Genomic DNA, 22,287 nt, shown 5'->3' with positions numbered 1-22,287 from the left:
TTCACCAAAAACAGGCTCATTGGCAATCTCCCTACTCATCTCTGCTATAGGTGTGTTCGAGAATGACCCGAGAGCGGAGAGCGCATCGTTGTTTCTCTGTCCATTTGATCGCGACACTGATATCTGAAAGAAACTATTGACTATCAAACGTTTTTACAAGACTATCGAACGACTATCAAACGATTGGAAGTAGAAAAAGTTTGTTAATTGTCTAAGTCAATGAACTCACCGATCGAGGAATCGATTGTATCGTATCGATTGGGATCCTTGATACGCATATGGTTTTTCTCATTTTTCTTGCAAACGATGGACTATCAAACGTTTTTATTAATTAATTCGCAACTATCAAACGATTTTGCATCGATTGAACTCTGGAAAAACAAAATCCAGCTAGAAACAAAAAAGTGCCGGCCAACTTCACGCTAGATTTTGATTTTGATTTTCTGGAATAATTATTGACTATCAAACGTTTTTACAAGACTATCAAACACTATCAAACGACTATCAAACGATTGGAATAAAAAAAAGTTTAAAAAATAAAAGTTGGCCGGCCAACTTCACGCAGGTACATAAATCAGGTATTATTATTATACCGATAAAATTGGGTACATTGCGTATACATATGCGTAACCGTATAATGCTTTGATAAAACAAATGTGGATTGACGATATATTTTGCAAAGTCTAATTGAGTGAAAATGAGTGAATCTGATGATGAAAATTATGTTACATTTGGAACTGGCTTAGAGCTCCTGGATGAAGGTCAGTGCTGAAAAATTTTTTCTTTTTTCCATATATTCTTTCAAATAATATTTTATTCAATTGTTACATTGAAAACTATTATTGCACTTAATAATTAAGTTAATATAAATCCTAATATATAATATAAATTGTAAATATTTGTTGGACTTGTTTTTTATTAGAAAGTCTACCAAGGAAAAAACCAGTGGTTATTGAAGATCAATATGCATGTGACACTCAAGGTAGACGTCGTTTCCATGGAGCTTTTACTGGTGGATTTTCTGCGGGTTATTTTAATAGCGTCGGTACTCGCGATGGCTGGAGACCCCAACAGTTTAAATCATCTCGGAGCAGTAAAGCTGGAAGTGTCAATCAGCGGCCAGAAGATTTTATGGATGAAGAGGATACTGGAAACTTTGGCATTGCTCCAATGGGAATTAGATCTACTAGTGATTATACAGATCATGGAAAAAGAGGTACCAAACGTGAGAGATTTAGACAAGATCCAAATGGAGTAATACCTGGGGCACCAGTTTTAAAAGAACTTCTAAAACCAGTGAAGTAAGTTCTTATAAAAATGTTTCATTCTGTAAGGATTCAATACGTATATTTATGTAGAAATCAATTCTTAATTCTATAGAGAAACTGTTGGCATAACATTACTGAGAAAAATGGGTTGGAAACCAGGTCAGGGTGTTGGTCCTCGTATTACTAAAAGAGAGAAGATAAAAATATTACATCAAAACAGGGGAGTAAAAGTTTATGGTTGTTCTTTACCAGTGCAGCAGGAAGAGATGGTTGCAAATGAATCTGATGCATCAGACGATGAGCATGTAGATATAACATTCGCTCCAGATGATTATGAACCATTCAGGTATGTACTATGTTCTATTTACTTCAATAAGTAAGATACAAAATAATATAAAGCAATGCATTGTACTTCTTTATAATTATTGTATTGCAGACTTAATCCAAAGGACAATTGTTTTGGTATCGGGTATACTGGATTGGATAGGCGGCCAGTACTTTCTGGTCATGTAAACCTTTTTGAGATACCAGCATTTAATATCCAAGATAAGGATAAAAAGTTGTCAATACATGGACAAGCATTTGGAGTAGGTGTTTTTGAAGTCGATGACGAAGACATCTATGCAAAAGATGACATGTCTCGTTACAATTTCGCCTTAGGACCAGAACGTAAAACAAAATCACGATGGTCCCAGAAAGAAGATAGTGCAAGTACCTCACAAGAGAAATGCATAGAAGGTTTCATCTATGCAAAAAATCGTTTAGAAGATAAAAAAATATTCAAACCCCCAGAACTTCCACCAGATTTCAAACCGATACACGTCGCCAGGAAGAGCAGATTTTACCCTCCCATAGACCAAAATCTCATTTACGAAAATGGGAAACCAAAAGGTCTTGCAAGACATGACTTAAATGCTGAAGACAGATATAAAATCATCAATGACAACCCTCTTAAAGCATCGACACTACATAATGACATACAAAAAGAAATTCAACCAGTTAATGTATCTGGAAATACCTCAGTCACAGCTAAAATTATTTGTAGAACATTAAATCTACAAGGACGGGAACATGAACAAGAGAAAAAAAGACAAGAAGCACAACAAGCGAAAGGAAATATATCATGGTTAGAAAAATTGACTGCTACTAATTTCGTAAAAGGTGGCATGGTAGGCACAGATCCAAGTGTAACAGGGGCTTTGACAAATTTCAAGGTTTTTGAAAATTTATGCTCAAGGAATACTTCAGAAATCGTCTCCAGTGATACTCCTTCTAATACTTCAAGTATCCAATCAGTGCGACCCTTCTTACCTGATATTGAGAAACAAAAACGGTTCGAGCAGTACATAATATTTTCTCAAAATGGTGAGAAGAAAAAACTTGCTTCTATACAGCCACTTTCAATGAGCGAATGGGAACGTGATCATGAAGTGGTTGAATTTGATCAAGCATTACGATTATTCGTACCGCCAGTTTCAACTGATATTAAATTGGTCAGCTGTGAATTGGAACATTCCAGTACTGCTACTACAGAATCTAAAATTAACAGAAACATGAAGACTAAAGATAAGTCGAAGATAATGCGCACAAAAATCGAATGGCAGCCTGCACACATTGTTTGCAAAAGATTCAACATTCCTGAACCAAGAGCCGGTTGTGCAAAACCCGAATCGGATAAGAAAATTAGTAAATTTTCAGTATTTAATTGTCTAGACTTTTCAGGAAATTCAGAAAAATTTGAAACAGCCACAAGAATGATTGAAAAGAAAAAGTGTCAAGTTGGATTGGACCAAGGAAGAATGGAGAAAAGACCTGCAGTACTCTCGGAACAGGAAACAGAAACTCATTTGAATATTTCCACTGAAGCATCTAATGCATCCGTTTCTCACAAACTTCGAAGATTTGAAGCAACTTATGAAAAAGTGTTTGGAAAAGGAGTTCAAGATATTTTATTAACTTTAAAGTCTAATATTGATAGGCAACAGCCGAACATAACAGAGAATTCAGACAGTAATTCCGGTACGGATGTTACAGGCCATCAGGATTCTTCCGCTACTCCTAAAGATAAGACAGAGGACAAAAAAGATCTCTTCAAAGCAATATTCTTGAGTAGTAGTGAAGACTCTGACACTGGCGTTGAAGACAATATCGACAGTGAGAAAGTGAAATCTGTATTAATTGGAAAAACATGTGAGCAAGTAAACTTACAGCGAAATACTTCACCCGCACGCGGAATTTTTGCACAATTAGATTTCAATGAATTAATAATACCAACTCGCAGAAAAGAGTCTAACGATAATGAATCAATAGAAACCACGAAACAGGAAACGAAAGTCTTAATTATATCCAAATCTACAGATCAAAATTTAGCAAGAAAAGAAATAATAAAGCTATCAGAAGAGGCACCAGATATGTATGGACCAGCACTTCCGCAAATTCCCCCTAATCATGATAATTCGCCTGACAAACTGGATAGCAATATTTCTCAGGCACGAAAACCAATTTTCAAAAATATTGTGCTAAAATCAAGTGTGGAAACAAAAGTACTAGGTAAATGGGTGGAAAAATCAAAGGTAAAAAAATCGAAGAAGGAGAAGAAAAAACATAAACATAAAGATAAATCAAAGCACAAACGGAAGTCGAAAAAATCGAAATATTAAAATAATTTTAAATGCATTGTATTGTATACTATGAAGATTAATAAATAAAGTGGCCTTTGGTTCATATAATATAAACATACCTACATTTTTTATACAAATAGAACAAAGGACGTTATTACTTCAATATTTATTTAATTCAATATTAATTCAATTATTTATTTATACAAATGTTATAAAACAAAAACATCGAACATGTTACAAATAATGTTTGAACTATTTGCGCGATAGGTTAGTGCAGTCCCGTGGTAATAATTATTTCAAAGATACATATTACATTATTGAAAAATGAAGTTATAATTTTTCAATGTAAAATAAAAAGCTAAATGTCTGTTAATCTTAGTGGATTTGCCAAGGCTGTTCTACATAATCTCGATAAATATATTTATATTTTGATGTAAACAATATGTAATTACAGGATCGATACACGTAATACAATGGTAATACGAGAGACTTCTCGACTATCTATCATTTAATAATAGTACAAGGTTCAAAAATACAAATTACTTTGTTTCGCTAATGATATCTCGCATGGACGGCTTTCTAAAACTTAAGCCTGCTTCGGTGTGTCTCTCGAATGATTCATAGGCCCAATAAGGCCAATAATATATATCATACGGAGTCAACCCTTCGCCTGGCGTTAACGGTACATTACTAAACTTACAATAATAACTTAACTGCCTAGTTATGGATGGAGTCGCATTATTTCTACCAGAATAGATCAACTTTTCACGCTTTAAACGGGAAAATTTTGTAAATATTTATATAATATGCATATTACTGTCTTTCAGTCTCACAGAGGCAAAGTTTTCCAGGTACAAAAATTTGACATGGTGTAAATATTTCATATTATATAATATGTCCTTTCTCAGAGTTAAAAAATTCTACAATGTAACAATAATCACGATCATCTCTATGTACAGATTGCGCTCAGTGTATATGGCTAATAAAATACCATAATTGTAACTAATAATAGATATAGACTATAAGCCTCAAAGTTTATAATCTTATTCCTTTAATATTATACAACTAGATAATATCAGCTCTCTGTATATCTTTTTTTTGGGCACTTTTAGTGAGCTTGATCATTTATACTTAAAATCCTTTGCCTCTGAGAGTGCAGTACAATGCCCACTTAAAATAGATTAGTCAGATCCAAATTTTAATGGATATGCATTAGAGTCAAAAGAGACTTAATGTACAGTTCAATACGTATCTATTGTGTGTTCATACATTTAAAAAATATAGATACACATACAATAAAATATCTCAATAACGTAAAACTCATAATGACGTAGGTTTCGTTCTACGTAAAAATTTTCAGTAACGTAATAGTCTATCTCTACTCCTTTTTTTATTCTCTATCGTTTTGAATTTTCCACGTATACTTCCTCAATAGAGAAGTTTCTGCGTAAATGAAACTTGACAAAGTGAAGAGTTACATAGTTACGTTATTGCGAAATGGCTGATTTAGAACCTTACATCATTGTGAGGTTTTACTATATTTATATTCTATTTTAACTCTATACATATATAACCATTTTTAAATTCTCTTTTAACTCCAATGAAACCATCCAACGATTAGACATTAAAGGATCATCACAGTGAACAATTTTCTAAAAATCGATTTTTTTGTTTTTTCATTATCTGATAGTATACACGGTTATAAACATTCTATCCAATTTTTAAATTGAAATTCGAATTATTTCGGTCGTTACAGCCTTTCTTAGAAGAAGGGATTGGACCAGGGGTCAGACCTGGCGCATTCCGAACTTTAAACGCGTTTTTCTCAGAATGGTGTTTTTCAAAACGGTGGCCACTCTCAAAGGAAGAATTTTCAAGCTATCCATTTGAAATTTTAACAGAACATTCTTCACGTCATTTCTTATGTTGCTATGGAAGCTTTTTTTTTTGAAATTTTCCTATTTTGTTTTACGAAAAACTGTCGAAAAAAAAGGATAAATTTTATACGTTTTGTTCAAACCGACGCCATTTTTTCAAATTTTACTAACAACAAAAAAGCCTCCATAGGAGCATAGCAGCTTTCCTACAGGTTTATAAACCATTTGAAATGTTTGATTCAGGTAAAATTTGCGCCCGCAATCCTGGCCACCATGGGACACCATTTTTTTTCCATTCAATTTTCCACAAATAAAAACAACGTTAAACAATACATAAAGAAATTTGTTAAAATCATTTTGTATACTTCGTAGATGCTTCAATTTGTAAAAAAAAAATTAGACCGATTACCTTGTTCCATCCACCTAAAAAAAAATCGCGAAAATCGGCTATTTTTCGGGCGGTCACACTGTGATGATCCCTTAAATGCTAAGTAAATCGAAGTAACTAGATACTGATCGTAAAATCGTAGTAATATTGATGAAATAATAATAATATAATCATTTAAAGAACATAAAAATGAGATCGGTAAGAAATACCATACCGAATTGACGCAAAAATCCATGCGTTTACTTTGATTCTCCTATGGAAGTTATAATCTGTTACGTGTTAACCAACATTCAACTCCTGTGTTTTAAGGAATCTTACGATACCCATTGTCATGGATAATATTATCAAGAATCTTGTGGGAGTAGTGAAAAGTGTTGCTCCATTGTAGATTTGACAATAAGGACACTGAGAGCTACCGCATACTTCACAAATATTCAATATATACGTTGATAACGAGTCGAATATGGATTCGTGGAAACGTTCTGTAATAGAAAAATAAGATATCACTATATGTGTATATATATATATATATATAAAAATAAATTTGTGAATAAAAATAGTTATGTGAAAACCCCACCCTCTAATCGTAAAAATCAACCCTTACTAGTTCTTGTTTGATATGTTCATTAGCTAGAGAGCGATCCCAAAATGTGAACGACACGTTTAAAAGCAATTTTTAAGCTATTGGCACACAGGAAAACTGTTCTGCATTTTGAGTTTAGATTCATAGTCAGCGACTTTAAAAACGTCCAAATGCCGAGTTTCATCTAAATTAACTCACTTGTTTTCATTTTGGTCCGCCATATTGGATCCGCCATTTTCATTTTATTAATTATGAGTTCAAAATTGTATTTAGTAACCGAAAAACAAAAGTAGCAAATTTCAGACAAAGCCGCGGGTAAGAAAAAATTGAATTAATAATTGAAGATGAATTCATTCTGTACGAATAGTTTTCGAGATGGCACAAATCCTAATTTAGCAATAAGCAATAAGTTATTTTATGACATTACTAGAAAAAACTCGGCCATTAAATGGTTAAACAAAGTGTGCCGATTGTTTTTAGTTTCAAAATTTAAAATCATTATAGTTGAGGAAAAAATTAAAAATTAGATGTAAAAGCGAAATGAATGAGAACTCGAAAAACGCAAAAATACATGTCGATATTTGTTATGCATAGAATAATAAATTTAGACAAATCAAAAGTGGTCGAGATTTCGAAGTGAAAATTTCACGTAAAATCATCCATATAGATTATTCAAACTATTAATAATTAGAATTGATATTGTTATTAACAATACATACCAGGTGAATAATAATCATAAACTCTTACAGCAAGATATCTAGACATGTTAGCCACGGGAAACCATCTTTCTATTGTGAAATTGACACAAGTCTCTTCCTGGTCTAGATAGTCAAAGTAAAAGAGAACTTTTTGCTCTTGGAAACGTGCTCTCTGGAGATTTCGCACTTGTTTTGACAAAACATACTTGTCTAGATTTTGCTGTTGAATTATATAGCCTGTCGGAATTGTCACGTCCAGTACGGCCAGTCCAGAACGTGTTGATTCATTTACGTTGGTCCAACTATTAGAAGATTAAAGATGTTTCAATTGATTGAAAAGAATACATTCACTTACTCATAATGTATAATTACCTCTGACAACTAGTATAGGTAATATGAGATTGATTTCTACCATGGAAATCTGCTTTAGTTACTAGATCAAATGATTTAACAGGTGGTTGAGTCTGGAATTTTTTGTTGTCCACATTATATTGTACAGACATTTGTAGAATTGCATAACCAGCACCCTTAGCTTGTACCTTGACAGTACCCCAAGCTTCTGGAATCTGAAATAACAAATAGTTAAAAGCATCATAAAATAAGCCGAATAATAATTGACGTTTATTTTTTTTAATGAAAAATAAAAATACCTCAAGTGTTTGAAGTCTGGCAATATTCTTCTCGTTGACGTAAAGAGTTTTAGTTTGTCCAGGTAAAGCAGTAGCTTCAACAGTAACTGTTAACGAGCTAACATCCCTAATCCTTGATCTAACAGTGTAATCAATCAAGGCTTTCATAGCCCATGCAGTATCCTGAGTAGAAGCCCAACCACCATCTGTTAATCTTTGTGCATTTAGCCATTTTACAATAGATTCTACCATCACTTCCTGTCTGGCGACATGAACGAGAAGAGCATAGGCAGTAGTTTCAATATTTTCAGCATCATATTTATAAGGCAACCTTGGTAAGAGGAAAGGTTTCTGATTTTCTAACTTGTAAGGTGGAAGAGGAACAGCTTCTCTACCCCAATATGTCAGGCCACCTTCTCTTCTGGCATGCTTTGCCAGCATTTTAAAAGCCGTTTCAGCTGTAGAAGCTTTAGCTATTAATAGAGCATATGCCACAATAGCAATATCATATGGTCGTCCACGATCATCTAACAATTTTAAATTTCGCTCTAGATACTTCACTGCATTAGCCGCTGCCAAAGCTACTTTGGATCCCAAACCACCAGAGAGATCCCTTACACTTTCCAAAGTAATGAGAACATGAGCAGTAAGACTGATATTTCTATGCCTAATCAGATCATTCTCATAATTTACAGAACTATTCATCTTTCTATCAGGTAGCCACCTGATTTCATAAAATGAACCGTTTTCAGTCTGATGTTTCAATACCCAAGAAACTGATTGGGCAATCACTTCTGGATCAATGTAGAGAAAGTTTTCCCATTCGTAGAAACTGGCTTCTTGAAAGATTCGAGCACAGAACGCTGTCAGCCATACACTAGACTCGGACTGATTCCAATCACTTCGGAAGAGACTGAAGGATCCATCATGATTCATGAATGATAGCTGTCTTTGATATCCAATGTTCATATGATAAAAACTTTCCTTTTCCTGCGTTCTATTTCTTTGATTGATCAACCGCATATATAAAGTGGTGTACATATTTGCGGCGAAGCTGAACATATTCTGTTCGGCACAATCCATTGGTAAACCCATTAAACTTGTTGCATTGACGGGCATCGTTGGGAAAATAGGACCAACTACGTCACCAACGACACTAATTGTAGCTTTATTGGAGCCATATATATAATAACGCTCTTCGTCATAAGGAATGATTGGAGTTCCTGTTAAATTAACATGCATATACTGAAATACATTAGCTCTGTTACTCAAATCCAGAAGAATAGACTCATGTCTGTACTGTGGAAGACCATCAGCCTCTACATGAACTGTTCTTGTGACTTCATCTCGTCCTATTAATGTCGTTGCATAAACATGCACTTTGATGTCACCTAATCGCACAGGCACAATAGGTAAATATACTATAGAGGCATCCTGAGCAGGAATCCATATAAAAAACTGATGTTCTCCAAAGGACGTTCTTGGTCTGTAAGATTGTACAATGCCGTTATCTTCTACGTGAACAAATTTATAGTCCTTTGATCCCGCTAAGGCCACAGTCGCCTCTATATTGTATCTCATGTAATTGAACACTGATACTCTAATGCCAATTTGTTCACCCTGCCTACTGCGATTTGGCATCTCGACATTTATGAAGAATGGTAAAACTGCTATATATTCCAATGCTTTTGGTAACATGCCAAATCCTACACTCGGACTCATACTAAATGCAGTAATCATCCAATGAACTGGTCTACGTGGAACTTCTATATTAAATATCTGTCTTCCGTGGGGTCCAATATTAATATCCTTCCACAGCCAAACGTTATCATACTGTCTTTGAATTCTGTTAAAGCGCCACTTCCGAAAGTATAATAAATCAGTAGCATTGCCTTGTATGCAGTGAGATTCATCAGTGCCATCTTCACAATCAGGAACTCCATCACATTGTTTCTCTAATCTGTAGCACCTTCCGGATAGGCACTCTCCATATCCTTGAGTACGATTACAAATTTCAGGTCTTCTATAAATTATTGCATCCGTAAAGACAACTAAACCTACAAATTCGAACGTGCGGTTTGCATCGATACCAAAAGTTGACGATGGGAAATACACGACTTCATCGGGATCTCCATCATGGTGCAGCCAATTGTGCAAATGAGTGCCATTTGTTTGTTCACCGAAATAAGCCATTTTTGTAATAACATTTGAATACGTAAGTTCATTGCCAGCTTGCATGGTGTAGAATGCTCTGTCTATACCAGATAGAGCTACATATGCACCAGGTTCTCCATAAATAGCAACTTCAACTTTTTCTCCAGTTCTTGCCTTTTTATTATTAATAAAAACTGTGAAGTTATTACGAGAAATTCCGTTAACGGAGAATGTTAACGTATCGGCTATAACTTCTCCATATCTACCAACGTAATATACAACTGCCGTAGCAACTGGTGCCATTTCCGGACTGAGTGGAATAGCCAGAGTTCGTATATTGTGTTGCATACTATCCTGTCCAGTCAAAAGTATTGTGCCTTTTGACATAATGATATAATTGAAAGTATCGATATAGAAATTTGTTTGTACATGTAAAATAATATATTCGCCAACTTTGGGCTTTTCAGTCGAGGTAGAAACTTTGATATGTTTCTGACTTGGAGATTCATGAGCAAGAAGTAATAATTCTGTCTGTGCCCTATTACCTTCCCCATCCAGTAAATAAGCGTAGATTCTCATAGAGCTGATATCATTCAAAATCTGCTGTGCATGTTGGCCACCCTCGTCCAAATGTAATTGTTTTCTCAAATCAAACTTCATGGACCATACTGCGTTGTTATCGGATGAGGAGATTACAAATTGATTTTCAATGGTTCTTCTACCATTAGTATGACTTTCTATATCAGCACGTACTTCCATCCGTGCTGTTTCTAATTGCAATGATCTTAAAGGTGAATCATCATGGAATGAGGCAACTAAATGCAATTCGAACGGCATGGCAGGTTTGAAAACTTGTGGTGATTCTCCAAAGAAGCGAATCTTTATAGTAGAATTAAAGATCCTCGCGGTGGAATATCCAACAATAATTTCATCTAAGAATCGTTCACCAACAGTAGCCGTTACGGTCATTTCCATTCCATCTAAGGAAGGTACAAATTGCATCAACTCTGTCATAGAATACTTGAATTTATATGTTCCATTGAAGAACCTCAGTACAGGTATGGTATCTTCGTATAAATTAGGTCTCTTAAACCATGATGGATACTGTTCATCAAAATTAAAATATCTGTCAAATATTTCATTCTGTACGGATGTGGTGTGTGCTTTATTAATTGGCCGAAAACTGGCTTTAAGCGTGAGATTCCCTCTGACTGGTGCACCAGAAGTGTAATTTGCCATAACAATACCATGAATATATTGATCAGTTTCAAAAAAGAAAGCAGGCATTGTAACATTCACCTCAAAACGCGTTTGATAATATTCTTCTACAAGGAAGGTCTTTTCTTCGATTTGACCTTGAGCGATGATCTGGATGACCCATTCACCAAAAACAGGTTGATCCGATAATTGATAGGATAATGATACTGTTCCTAAATTACTCTGTCTACTAAGCCATCTTCTCATGATACGACGATGAGGATCCAGCATATAAACGTCTACCGGATTGTCAAATGCTTTCAATTCTGTATTAATAGGTATTGTACGGAATCTTACTTTCTGCCCTTGCATATATACAGGCTTATCCAACTGGATGAAAATGGTCATAGATCTTTGCGAGAATGTAAGCTGTGTCTCGTTAAGGAATGCTTGGCCACCCGTTAGACTATTGTACATTCCTTCTACTCGAAGTTTATAATCCCCAGTGACCGATGTGGGTGGCATCCTCATCATTAAAGCCTCCGGTATACCTTCCTTAACTTCTTGGTGATCAGCTGATATCTCTACGCCATTCCTCTGTATAGAAGTCCGAACCATCATAGGCAAAGAACTATGAAGAACGTTCACAGCTACACGGTATACCTGACCTGGTCGAACCATCCTTGACGCGACGACAAAGTACGTCCTACGAAAATGAATTTATCTTAACAAAATTCGATTTTCCTTTTAGATTCCATTCTCATCATAAAATATTTATTATTACACTTACGCTTCTTTGATGATGATGTTATCACCAGAATGACCTGCATTTCGAAATCCAAAACCACCTGTTTGTTCCCTCTCATCAAATCGGCTCCAAGTAGACCTGGTGGGGTCAGGATTATCTTGCGGAGATTGAGCAAAGCCACTTGCGAAGAATAATACCACAAATAAGAGCCACATTTTCCTAAAGAGAAAAATATTTCTTTAACACTTTTTTAATGAAACCCAAAAAACAGTGGGAATTTCAACATAATCCCCTTTTGATTTCGTATTAAGTATTCAGAAACATGTTATAAAGAAAGTACAGTTATTTCCATTAAAAGCATTCTAAAAGCTTATATGGTATAAGCCAGAGAAATGTCTACACAGTAAGTCCTCAAGCTACACGAATTCGAGTTAGGCGAATTCGTAGATACGGGGTCTAGATTTACAATCTGAATTATCCTTTGAAATGAACATACATATCAAAGAATATCATATTTAAGAGTTATTCGTCTTACGCGAATTTTCAGCTTGCGCGAAATCTTAAATTCAAGGATATACTGTGATATAAAAATCTGCAACTGATATTCAGTCAATGACATTTGAAACTACGAGGGTAGGCTGAAAAGTAATGCACACATACTTGTAGAACGCTAACGAAAAGAAATAGCGAGATCAGGTAAAAAGTAAATTAAAGTTCAATTCTTAAGCTTGAAAATCATTTATTTATTTTTCAACATAGTCACCGTTAAGACTAACACATTTCTCCCAACGTGTAACAAGTTTTTTCATTCCGTCACTGAAAAATTCTTCCGACTTTTTTCGAATCCAGGATTTGATAGTTGCTTTCACCTCATCGTCTGAGGTGTAATGATTACCCTTCAGGTCTCTCTTAAGTAGAGGAAAAAAATAAAAATCGCAAGATCGGGGGACTAAGGAGGGTGTGGAATCGGTTCAAACTTCAGCTGCGCGCGAGGTGTGTGGACGAGCGTTGTCACGTTTTCCGGTATCCCAATTGTTGAATAATGACGCCAACACGTTCCTTGGATATTCCAACATGGTTTGCGATACGCTGTTGAGTGATTCGCCGGTTATTTTGAATCAAATCATCGACGAGTTTGCGATGCTTATCGTCTGTGGCAGTGATGGGACGTCCTGTGCGTGTTTCATCAACAATTATGGCTTTTCCAAGCTCGCAACCACGAAATCTAATTACCCATCGATTGACAGTAGTCCTATTAACAGCTTCGTCACCATAAACACCCCTTAAACGACGATGAATTTCAGTAGGTGTCACTTTTTCAGCAGTTAAAAATTCGATAACAGCACGCTGTTTAACTCTCGTTGACATAGCCCTAGAACACGTCTCCATATTTACGCTGCTCAAAATGCACTGGATGGACGCAAGGACTTTAAACTCCGCATGCGTGTAAAAGAGGAATTTTACTTATGAATGCCACCAGGCGCGCTTCTGTAGCTCATTTCGCTCGCGTTCTACAAGCATGTGTGCATTACTTTTCAGCCTACCCTCGTACAAGCCGAAAGGATCAACAGGAAGAGATAAACAAAGTGAACAACCAGAATAATTGGGAAAAAAACTACGCACAATGATGAAATGTCATATAAATAGAACTTTCTTGACGCTTGTAATTAAAAACGTAATCACGTTCCGCATCATTTAAACAGTATTAATGTCGCAAGGAATCCTTTCTCTTAATTTCTGACATATTGAAGAATTTATTGCATTACAGTAATTAGCCATATATGAAATACACTATTGCTGTTAAAAGGATAATATTCGTGACTCAACATTGGCAGTTGAACGTTCATGACTTATACTTGATGACTCATAATTATTTGGATATGGCATAGATATAAACATAATAATTAAAAAATTTCTGAAGCTTTTAGAATTATTACATTTCTTACATACAAATTGCTTTAATTAAAACTAGATTGTTATTTCTTTATAATAAGTGTGCAGATTATTCTTATTAAAAGACTTGGGCGAGGAGTTTTGTCAAATATATATTTGACTAATACTCAAACAAGTGTCTTGATACAAGATTACTTATGTACATATATTGTGACTAACGCGAAACAAAGTTTAATGCCATGGGAGTAATGTGTGAGAACGCCCACGTATATTACTCTAGCAGTCAATAAGATAATTTTTTTAATATAAAGAAAGTTTCGAATGAAACTCAAACGGGTCATGTTTCTTCTGATATTTTAAATATAATTGTTAGCATATGCTTAATAGGGATATTATAATGGGTACATGCAAATTCTCGTTCTAGTAGAAATCTAAAAAAATGTAAATTGACAGATAATTTAAATCTCTGGTTCAAATAGCAGCTGCTGGTGTTTATAAACATTACGAATTCGTTTTGTATCTTTGAAATTAAAGCTTTTCGATATATAATGTACGTCGAATACTTAAGAATTGTTGGAAATTAATGACGCTCAAGTTTCGTTATTTTTATAGCTTTTCCTTAATAAAGGTGGTGATTCTAAGAGTGTAAACTTAAATAAAAAAAATAAGCATTCGATTTTACATTCCAATCAAACTTCTTAATAGGTTACGATACGTTTAAAATATTTATTACGATATAAATCATTAAGAGAAAATATTGTTTTAAAAAAAAACCAGAATAGCGGGAGATAACACAATCAAGAATATGAATAGTTTTTTAATTTTCAAACAAATTTTAAAAACTCGTAATTTGATACATTAAATTTTATTCCAAAACAGCAATTTGTAACTTTTGTAATTCATATATTATCCTCCTAGAGTCTTTCGGAATAAAATCATTCACTATCATAAAATTCAAATAGAACCGACCTTCATAATCGAATCATTAATACATAGTTCGATAAATCAGGCCACAGCTTATCAGTACATTATAATAACTCGACGGTAAATAGTTAATTTAATAATTTAATTAAAAAATAAATAACTATTGTATTCGGAGACTATGATAATATGAAATATTTTAGAAATATTTTCTTAATTCATATTGCATTCGAAACACTGCCGACGCCCTATTGATGGACCCATCACAATAACCTACAACGTATACATCAAGCCTAAATGAATGCTAAAATATCAATGCAATAAATGGGCTCAATTTAGCATATTTATAAGATCTCTATCTATTTTCTGTTTCATTCGAAAGATTATGTTGCTAAGAATTCTTCTTTACATCAGTTATACATACAGAAGTTACGTGCAAGTCCAGAGTAACGTTGATAATAGGAGTAGCGCGTGCGCCCTTATCTACCGTGATAAATCAACGTTTTGACGGACGACCGTCAAAAAATTTAAAATCTTATACTTCTAAGAGGTCAATGGGTTATGAGAAAAAAGTACGAATTACGTCCTACGAATAAATAATAATAGTGAGCGCGTCGTAGCAAAAGACTACGTACGGTCAACGCCCAAAATACCTGTTCAGTTGGCTTACCTGTTTTAATGTTGGCGTCCCCGTGCTATTAAATTGTTCCTTCTCAAACTCACATATCAAATGTAATTATCACTATGCACTCACTACATCCACAAAAAATTGTTATTTGATGTATTAATATTTTGAATTAACGAGCGGTACAAGTGCACTACGTACTATTCATGATCGCGAGCGTTTTCTTCGCTATGCGCCAACGTACTCCCACATCATTTCTTCACTACACACGGTATGACAGTATATTATGCTACACTATAATAACACACACACTATACCTTACATTTGTATACATATAAAGTAGAGCTCAGGGCCGTCTCGTGTTCTCATATACCTGCCAATCTCATCCAAGATCTTTTTTTATAGGCAGTTGATTTTCTCTAGTATGTATTTTTTTAGATTATAAAACTCTATAAGTCTAGGCAAAATAAATGTTTAGTCTAACGATTACTTTGTCATTTGCATACTACATACAAGTACACTTGGATACTGTCTGTGCATAGTACATACATACATATGTTTGTGTAGTGTAACCATTGCAGGGTTTAAAATTGAATAATTTTATTAAATGAGAAGCCCCTCTATCTAATTTATTTGTTTAAATATAGTACTTCGTGTGGTGTGTGAACGAAACAATTTTGCGTAAGTTTCGTTAAATATATTTTGCGATTGATAACCGTTAAGACCATTGAGGTTATGGATTAATTAAGTTTAATTTTCAATAGCACGGAATTTTGGTTCGAGTTCCAGTTTATACTTGGATTACTTAATGTTATTATTGTGAGGGGTAAGACCTATATTATTTTTTATATTATATTTATAATGTGGTATATTTATGGCCTGTTTATAATCACAGTTTTGATTATTGAATATTACACTTATAAATATTAATTTAAAGTATGATCAACAAGTTTATATATGATTTAGGGTGATCATAAGTCATGCAGAAAGCATCCAGGATAAAGAAAGAACTTGCCCGACTTGTGGAAGATCCACCAGAAGGAATTTCCTGTTATGCGAAAGCTGACAAAATGGATGTTTTATCTGTCAGTATCATGGGTCCAAATAATAGTCCATACAATGGCGGATTATTTCAACTTGAAGTTGAAATCCCTGACAATTATCCATTCGAGCCTCCAAGAATTAAATTCTTGACACCAGTATATCATCCCAATATAGATAACAGCGGACGGATTTGTATGGATCTTCTCAAAATGCCTCCAAAAGGTGGTTGGAAGCCTACAATCAATTTGGAGAATCTCTTAACAGCAGTACAACATTTACTTGGCAATCCAAATCCTGATGATCCCCTCATGACTGAGATTGCTGAAGAATATTGCATAAATAAAGCTGAGTTTGAAAGAAAAGCCAGACAATCTACATATAAAAATGCAAAGAAGAAACGAAAAAATGATTTTGAATAGTCTAAAAACCACTTAAAATCTAGAATATTACTACATTAATATTTTATAGTTTTATATACTTTATATATTGATCAATAAATATACTGTATACATAAATATTGAAATTTTTTGTCATTAAAATACAAAACTAAACTATTTGGCATTATTATTTTTATTGTTAATAACAATTAGAATATAATGTAATATCAAGGTTTATAATACATAATAGTATAATTAAAAATAAGGTATGACTGTAGGGGATAAAATTAAATAACAAATTTTTCTAGAAAGTCAAGTCAACGTCAAAGAAAACTACAATATTTTATGTATTTTGCCATCATGTACCAAGTATTATGCTTGACTGCAATATTAAATTTACTACATTTCATTTATAAGCAATACAGAATCAACATAGATCGAGTATTCGTCATGCACCACACAAATCCAAAGCAACATTTATAGCGTTTCTTTTTATCTTAAAATTATGTCATATCGTCATAATATATTCTATCACAATCTGTTGTTACTACATTGAGTGAAAGCCCGAAAAAAGCTGTCTTACACATTGAAAAAGGAAAACGAAAATACAGATTTCTCAAATCATCAAAATTAATTAAAGGCCCTCTTACTTACGTTTTCCTATAATCTTCCAAACTTACAAACAATCTGCCCATAATCGATTCATGCCAGCACGCAACATCGAATTCACCATTGAAATTCTCAACAAATGCCAAACTTTTATATACGTATAGTGCCAACGAACCGATTTCCATTTTATCAAAAAGCTGCACAATTTTGCAAACAATATGCAATAGAATAATAACCGTGTGAAGCTTAACAAGGTTTCCTTAACAACGTTTAGAGTATATAACGCGTATCGAGGCACATAGCAAAAGGCAGTAGTAATAAATAGTATTGCGATTATGACGCTTCTCTTGATAAGTAACAAGTCTCAAATTACGTTAGAAAACTATGAAATACTATATGATATTTTGTACGTGGTGGTGTATCAGTTCATTTCTGAAAGTTTCATAGAAAATTGTATAAAAGTCGTAGAAATTTACGTCCGTATTAATTACTGTTATCCATTTTCACACATTCACATATCCAGACTATTATAACATTTACAACTATTTCGTCAAACACTTAACGTCGAGATTTTAACCAGTCATTCACTGATTAAGATCGGTAATACACGCATCACAGTGCAATTTATATGATTACGAACTTATTGAAGTTATCTTATATTTCAATAAATTCATTTTATTTACCGTAAGCTGTAATCAAGCTCCAGTACCCCAGTCTGTCTGCCTTATAGATCTTACAGCGGGGCATTTGAAATTTATAAAATGGACTACTAGCTTATTCTTTATTACAAACGCATCTTGAAAGGTCTTGAATTACTCCATATAATATTTATCAGGTGCAGTTCGTGTTGTATGCATCCTGAAGCGTTACTGCACACTCATACTGATATAATTGACTAAATATTTTTACATATAAGTTATTTCATATACTAAATTATTATCTACCGCATCACCATGTAGAATTCTTCCTGTGGAGGTTTCTTGTAATTACCTTGAGCGATGTCTTTTAATCGTGGTGACATTGTAACGTAGTCCGAGTTGTCTATTGACGTGGGATTCATGGTATTCGTTTTTTCCTCTGGCGTTGGAGTTGCCTCATCCTGAGTATTCGGTGTAGCTGATCGAGTACCTTCTTCGGAATCCAGTCCGTCATCACTAATACTACAATAAAAAAAATACGTTAGCTTAGAATGAAAAATGTTAGTTAATGTTTGAGATAGCGCCTAAAGCTTTTTTAAATGATTTACGAACGTGTAACAATGACGGTATACTTAAATAACCAAGTGGCATTTTGCTTTACTTACCTTCCATTTCGTGTTGAACCAGATCCACATATTTGTCTGGGAGGCAGTGGTGGTGGCTGCTGTTTTGGACAACAACATCCAAAAAATAAATCCTCTGGGTCTTCATACAAGTTAGAACGTAATCTGACAGCTTTAAAATTATCAACATTCTCAGGGATTTCTTCATAAATTCCTGAAGCCACTGATATATTTGATACTCTTCTTGGAGATGGTTCTTCTGGTTCCTCTAAATTGGAGCTAATGTTTGGAATGGTTGCAGGCTCCAGTTGGTAGATATTATCTACTGCTCTTTGCGTGTGGATGGATAACTTGGTGCTTGTTATTTTTTCAAGCATTGTACTTTGTCTTATTTCATTAAGAAGCTTTATTTCGCTACCTGATCGAGAGGACATCATTAATCCGAGACCCGCATTGATGAGGTTCGAGGCTACTTTGCTTTTGAGTACTGGAAAGTTTTCGGAATCGCTGTCATTATATATAGACAACCTAAGGTCGCCTTCGCTAAGACTTAAAGGTCTTTGATTCAGGTGCTTTTGTCGTGGACCACGGCCCTGAGTCACAAGATCTTGAAGTAATTTTCCAGCCTCCAAACAAAATATATAAAGCTCTCCAATACCACCACGAAATGCTTTTGTTGTGTGGATTACACAGATTCTCTTTACATCCTCCGGACGGCCAGCCGTAGATAAATGAAATTGATTTAGTTCCTTCCATTCTAGATTCTCTATTATTTCACCCGAATGTACATCTTTAATAAATAGTCCAAGACGACTGGTTACCATATCACCATGCATCCCTTTAGAAAATTAAAAAATGATATTTAAAAGTTTGCAATATGTTTTCTACAAATGCAGAGAAAGATTATCTTTACAAAAAATTACCTATTAGACCAGCAGCTCGAGAATGTGTGTTATCAACAATAGATATGTAGTAAGTTCCATCCATAAAACGATGCCTTCTTGGTTTTAAAAACTGTCTAAGATTTGCCATCCAACGCTGAGTTTCTGTCTCAGAGTTACCAGAAAGATACAGCAAAGGCTTTCTCTCCTTTGCAGGAAAAATGCCAAAAGCAAATTGTTTTGATCTAGACTCTGTTCGACATATGAATGCATCAAATGGTATTTTTATAGAATTATCTCTCTCATTTGGTACAGTTGCACTGCCACTACTAATACCACAATCTAATTGAACTTCAAATCCCAAGCCAGGACCTAGTTTCTTTACAGAACACCAATGTCTTTTCCAAACTTTCCAAGATGCTAAGGACCTTTTTCGAACCTTCTGGGACACTCCTTTATTTCCTGGCAATTTTGCATCCAGAAACCCACATAGTTCAGTATCATCTCCCGCCATTATATTTATTAGCCACCCTGTAAATAATTGATGATTATAATTTCATTGATATTCAATCTGCATTATTCTAAACTATATACACGAAATCAAAATACATACAAAAACATATTCAAAATCATAAATATTAATAAACATCTAAATAAACAAAATAGCTGTCTTATTCTGCATATAAGTAAAACAAAAAATCAGTCAAATGCAACTAAAGAAAACAGTATCCTTCTTAAAATATCATATCTACTGTCTTTCTTTCTTATTTTACTTAATGTCCTACTTCGGCCTCTGGAATCAATACAGATCAATTTGTCAATAGCCATCTGCACGTTTGACCCTTCCAGTAAAAAACATCATGTCCAAATTCTTTCTATATAAAACAGCTCAAAAATTTTTATGAACTCGATATCTCATTACATAACAAGACCCACACTCCAAAATCATTCATATTATCGAATCGCACAAAATGTCAAGATGCATCAAAAAACCAAAAGAGAAACAAGTTTAAACCAGCCAAAGTGGGCGGAAGATGAAATTAATCGGAAATAAATATCATTTAAGTTCCTACCTGATCCTTTCGTATCCAGAAAAATAGATCACAAAATATTAACATATACACTTTAAAAAAAAAGTTTAAACTATTCTCCACATGAATAGTGAAACAAAATTTTCATATAGTGCGGAATATTACACAGAGCAACCATAGGCAATCCGCCACCTGAACCGTTGAGTGTAGATAGGTATAGAGGTGCGGAGAACGTGGTGGGAGTATGTGAAGCATATACTATAGTAAAATTTTAGTTCCAATCCCGGTGGGTAGATGGCGCCCCGAAAATCCCAATGTCGTGCTAGTTCTTTTATCGGCTAAGGATAAGTGGGGGTGACTAAGCACGCGCGTTTTTTTCAAGATTTCCTTTATTGTCAAATGATATAAACTTGGAACTATTAAACCACGCGTAGTACTGCAATGTAAAGATGGCGACGACCACCTTGCGTGCACGTTGTTCTCATGGAGACTAGAGCTGTGGCGTCCCGTTCAAGGATTGACTAGAGCGCCGTGGCGTCTGCGGCGGCCGCCGAGCGAGACAGCTGCAGGGACGGTGCGGACCGCCACACCAAGCTATCTTGTGGCGCTGCCCATGAGTGGGAATTTGTACTAAAAGAGACTGTAGCGCGCACGCGCAAATTGTGTGCGAGAAACGAACACCATTTGGTCCAAGTCACATTAATAACATTCTAAATAGAATTAATGATGGAAAAATTGTAGGATTTATCACATGTATCAAAGATTATATAATAGAAATGTATTTCAGTGTTATAATTCTTATTGCTTTCTATTGGGAAACATTACATAACAAGACCCACACTCCAAAATCATTCATATTATCGAATCGCACAAAATGTCAAGATGCATCAAAAAACCAAAAGAGAAACAAGTTTAAACCAGCCAAAGTGGGCGGAAGATGAAATTAATCGGAAATAAATATCATTTAAGTTCCTACCTGATCCTTTCGTATCCAGAAAAATAGATCACAAAATATTAACATATACACTTTAAAAAAAAAGTTTAAACTATTCTCCACATGAATAGTGAAACAAAATTTTCATATAGTGCGGAATATTACACAGAGCAACCATAGGCAATCCGCCACCTGAACCGTTGAGTGTAGATAGGTATAGAGGTGCGGAGAACGTGGTGGGAGTATGTGAAGCATATACTATAGTAAAATTTTAGTTCCAATCCCGGTGGGTAGATGGCGCCCCGAAAATCCCAATGTCGTGCTAGTTCTTTTATCGGCTAAGGATAAGTGGGGGTGACTAAGCACGCGCGTTTTTTTCAAGATTTCCTTTATTGTCAAATGATATAAACTTGGAACTATTAAACCACGCGTAGTACTGCAATGTAAAGATGGCGACGACCACCTTGCGTGCACGTTGTTCTCATGGAGACTAGAGCTGTGGCGTCCCGTTCAAGGATTGACTAGAGCGCCGTGGCGTCTGCGGCGGC

At 34.7% G+C, this 22,287-nt stretch overlaps 4 protein-coding genes across 14 annotated transcripts; 2 read left to right on the top strand and 2 right to left on the bottom strand.

Moving 5' to 3' along the window:
• The first annotated feature begins 474 nt into the window (after positions 1 to 474).
• On the top strand, positions 475 to 4,003 carry LOC107268156 (G patch domain-containing protein 1 homolog). Of its 2 annotated transcripts, XM_015740637.2 has the most exons (4): positions 475 to 761; positions 923 to 1,301; positions 1,381 to 1,614; positions 1,705 to 4,003. In XM_015740637.2, the coding sequence occupies exons 1-4, from the start codon at positions 698 to 700 to the stop codon at positions 3,926 to 3,928; spliced, it is 2,901 nt and encodes a 966-aa protein (XP_015596123.1). In that variant the 5' UTR covers positions 475 to 697; the 3' UTR covers positions 3,929 to 4,003. The 2 variants fall into 2 exon arrangements, with proteins under 2 accessions (XP_015596123.1, XP_015596124.1); XM_015740638.2 differs by lacking the exon at positions 475 to 761 and having other exon boundaries at positions 1,168 to 1,301; positions 1,359 to 1,614.
• Positions 4,004 to 4,040: 37 nt separating this feature from the next.
• Positions 4,041 to 15,785, bottom strand: LOC107268155 (CD109 antigen). 2 transcript variants are annotated; one of them, XM_015740635.2, is made up of 6 exons: positions 15,648 to 15,785; positions 12,206 to 12,382; positions 8,086 to 12,121; positions 7,808 to 8,001; positions 7,457 to 7,737; positions 4,041 to 6,636 (listed from the first exon to the last, which is right to left on the bottom strand). In XM_015740635.2, the coding sequence occupies exons 2-6, from the start codon at positions 12,376 to 12,378 to the stop codon at positions 6,434 to 6,436; spliced, it is 4,887 nt and encodes a 1,628-aa protein (XP_015596121.1). In that variant the 5' UTR covers positions 12,379 to 12,382; positions 15,648 to 15,785; the 3' UTR covers positions 4,041 to 6,433. The 2 variants fall into 2 exon arrangements, with proteins under 2 accessions (XP_015596121.1, XP_015596122.1); XM_015740636.2 differs by lacking the exons at positions 12,206 to 12,382; positions 15,648 to 15,785 and having other exon boundaries at positions 8,086 to 11,714; positions 11,773 to 11,901.
• Positions 15,307 to 17,161, top strand: LOC107268157 (ubiquitin-conjugating enzyme E2 T). 8 transcript variants are annotated; one of them, XM_015740640.2, is made up of 4 exons: positions 15,349 to 15,873; positions 16,250 to 16,283; positions 16,367 to 16,428; positions 16,569 to 17,073. In XM_015740640.2, the coding sequence occupies exon 4, from the start codon at positions 16,583 to 16,585 to the stop codon at positions 17,063 to 17,065; it is 483 nt and encodes a 160-aa protein (XP_015596126.1). In that variant the 5' UTR covers positions 15,349 to 15,873; positions 16,250 to 16,283; positions 16,367 to 16,428; positions 16,569 to 16,582; the 3' UTR covers positions 17,066 to 17,073. The 8 variants fall into 8 exon arrangements, with proteins under 8 accessions (XP_024941229.1, XP_024941230.1, XP_015596129.1 ...); XM_015740642.2 differs by lacking the exon at positions 15,349 to 15,873 and adding an exon at positions 15,881 to 16,024; XM_025085461.1 differs by lacking the exon at positions 16,367 to 16,428 and having other exon boundaries at positions 15,307 to 15,873.
• A 161-nt stretch (positions 17,162 to 17,322) lies between these two features.
• LOC107268159 lies at positions 17,323 to 21,965 on the bottom strand. Of its 2 annotated transcripts, none has more exons than XM_025085459.1 (4): positions 21,782 to 21,965; positions 19,817 to 20,305; positions 18,936 to 19,731; positions 17,323 to 18,792 (listed from the first exon to the last, which is right to left on the bottom strand). In XM_025085459.1, the coding sequence occupies exons 2-4, from the start codon at positions 20,286 to 20,288 to the stop codon at positions 18,573 to 18,575; spliced, it is 1,488 nt and encodes a 495-aa protein (XP_024941227.1). In that variant the 5' UTR covers positions 20,289 to 20,305; positions 21,782 to 21,965; the 3' UTR covers positions 17,323 to 18,572. The 2 variants fall into 2 exon arrangements, with proteins under 2 accessions (XP_024941227.1, XP_015596131.1); XM_015740645.2 differs by lacking the exon at positions 21,782 to 21,965 and adding an exon at positions 20,848 to 21,028.
• Positions 21,966 to 22,287: the final 322 nt, after the last annotated feature.

The sequence above is a fragment of the Cephus cinctus genome, unplaced genomic scaffold (genome assembly GCF_000341935.2).
Source record: "Cephus cinctus unplaced genomic scaffold, Ccin1 Ccin1_scaffold0480, whole genome shotgun sequence".
Classification (NCBI taxonomy): Eukaryota; Metazoa; Arthropoda; class Insecta; order Hymenoptera; family Cephidae; genus Cephus; species Cephus cinctus.
Note: the sequence above shows the minus strand (reverse complement) of the source record. Positions and strands in the feature narration are given on the sequence as shown.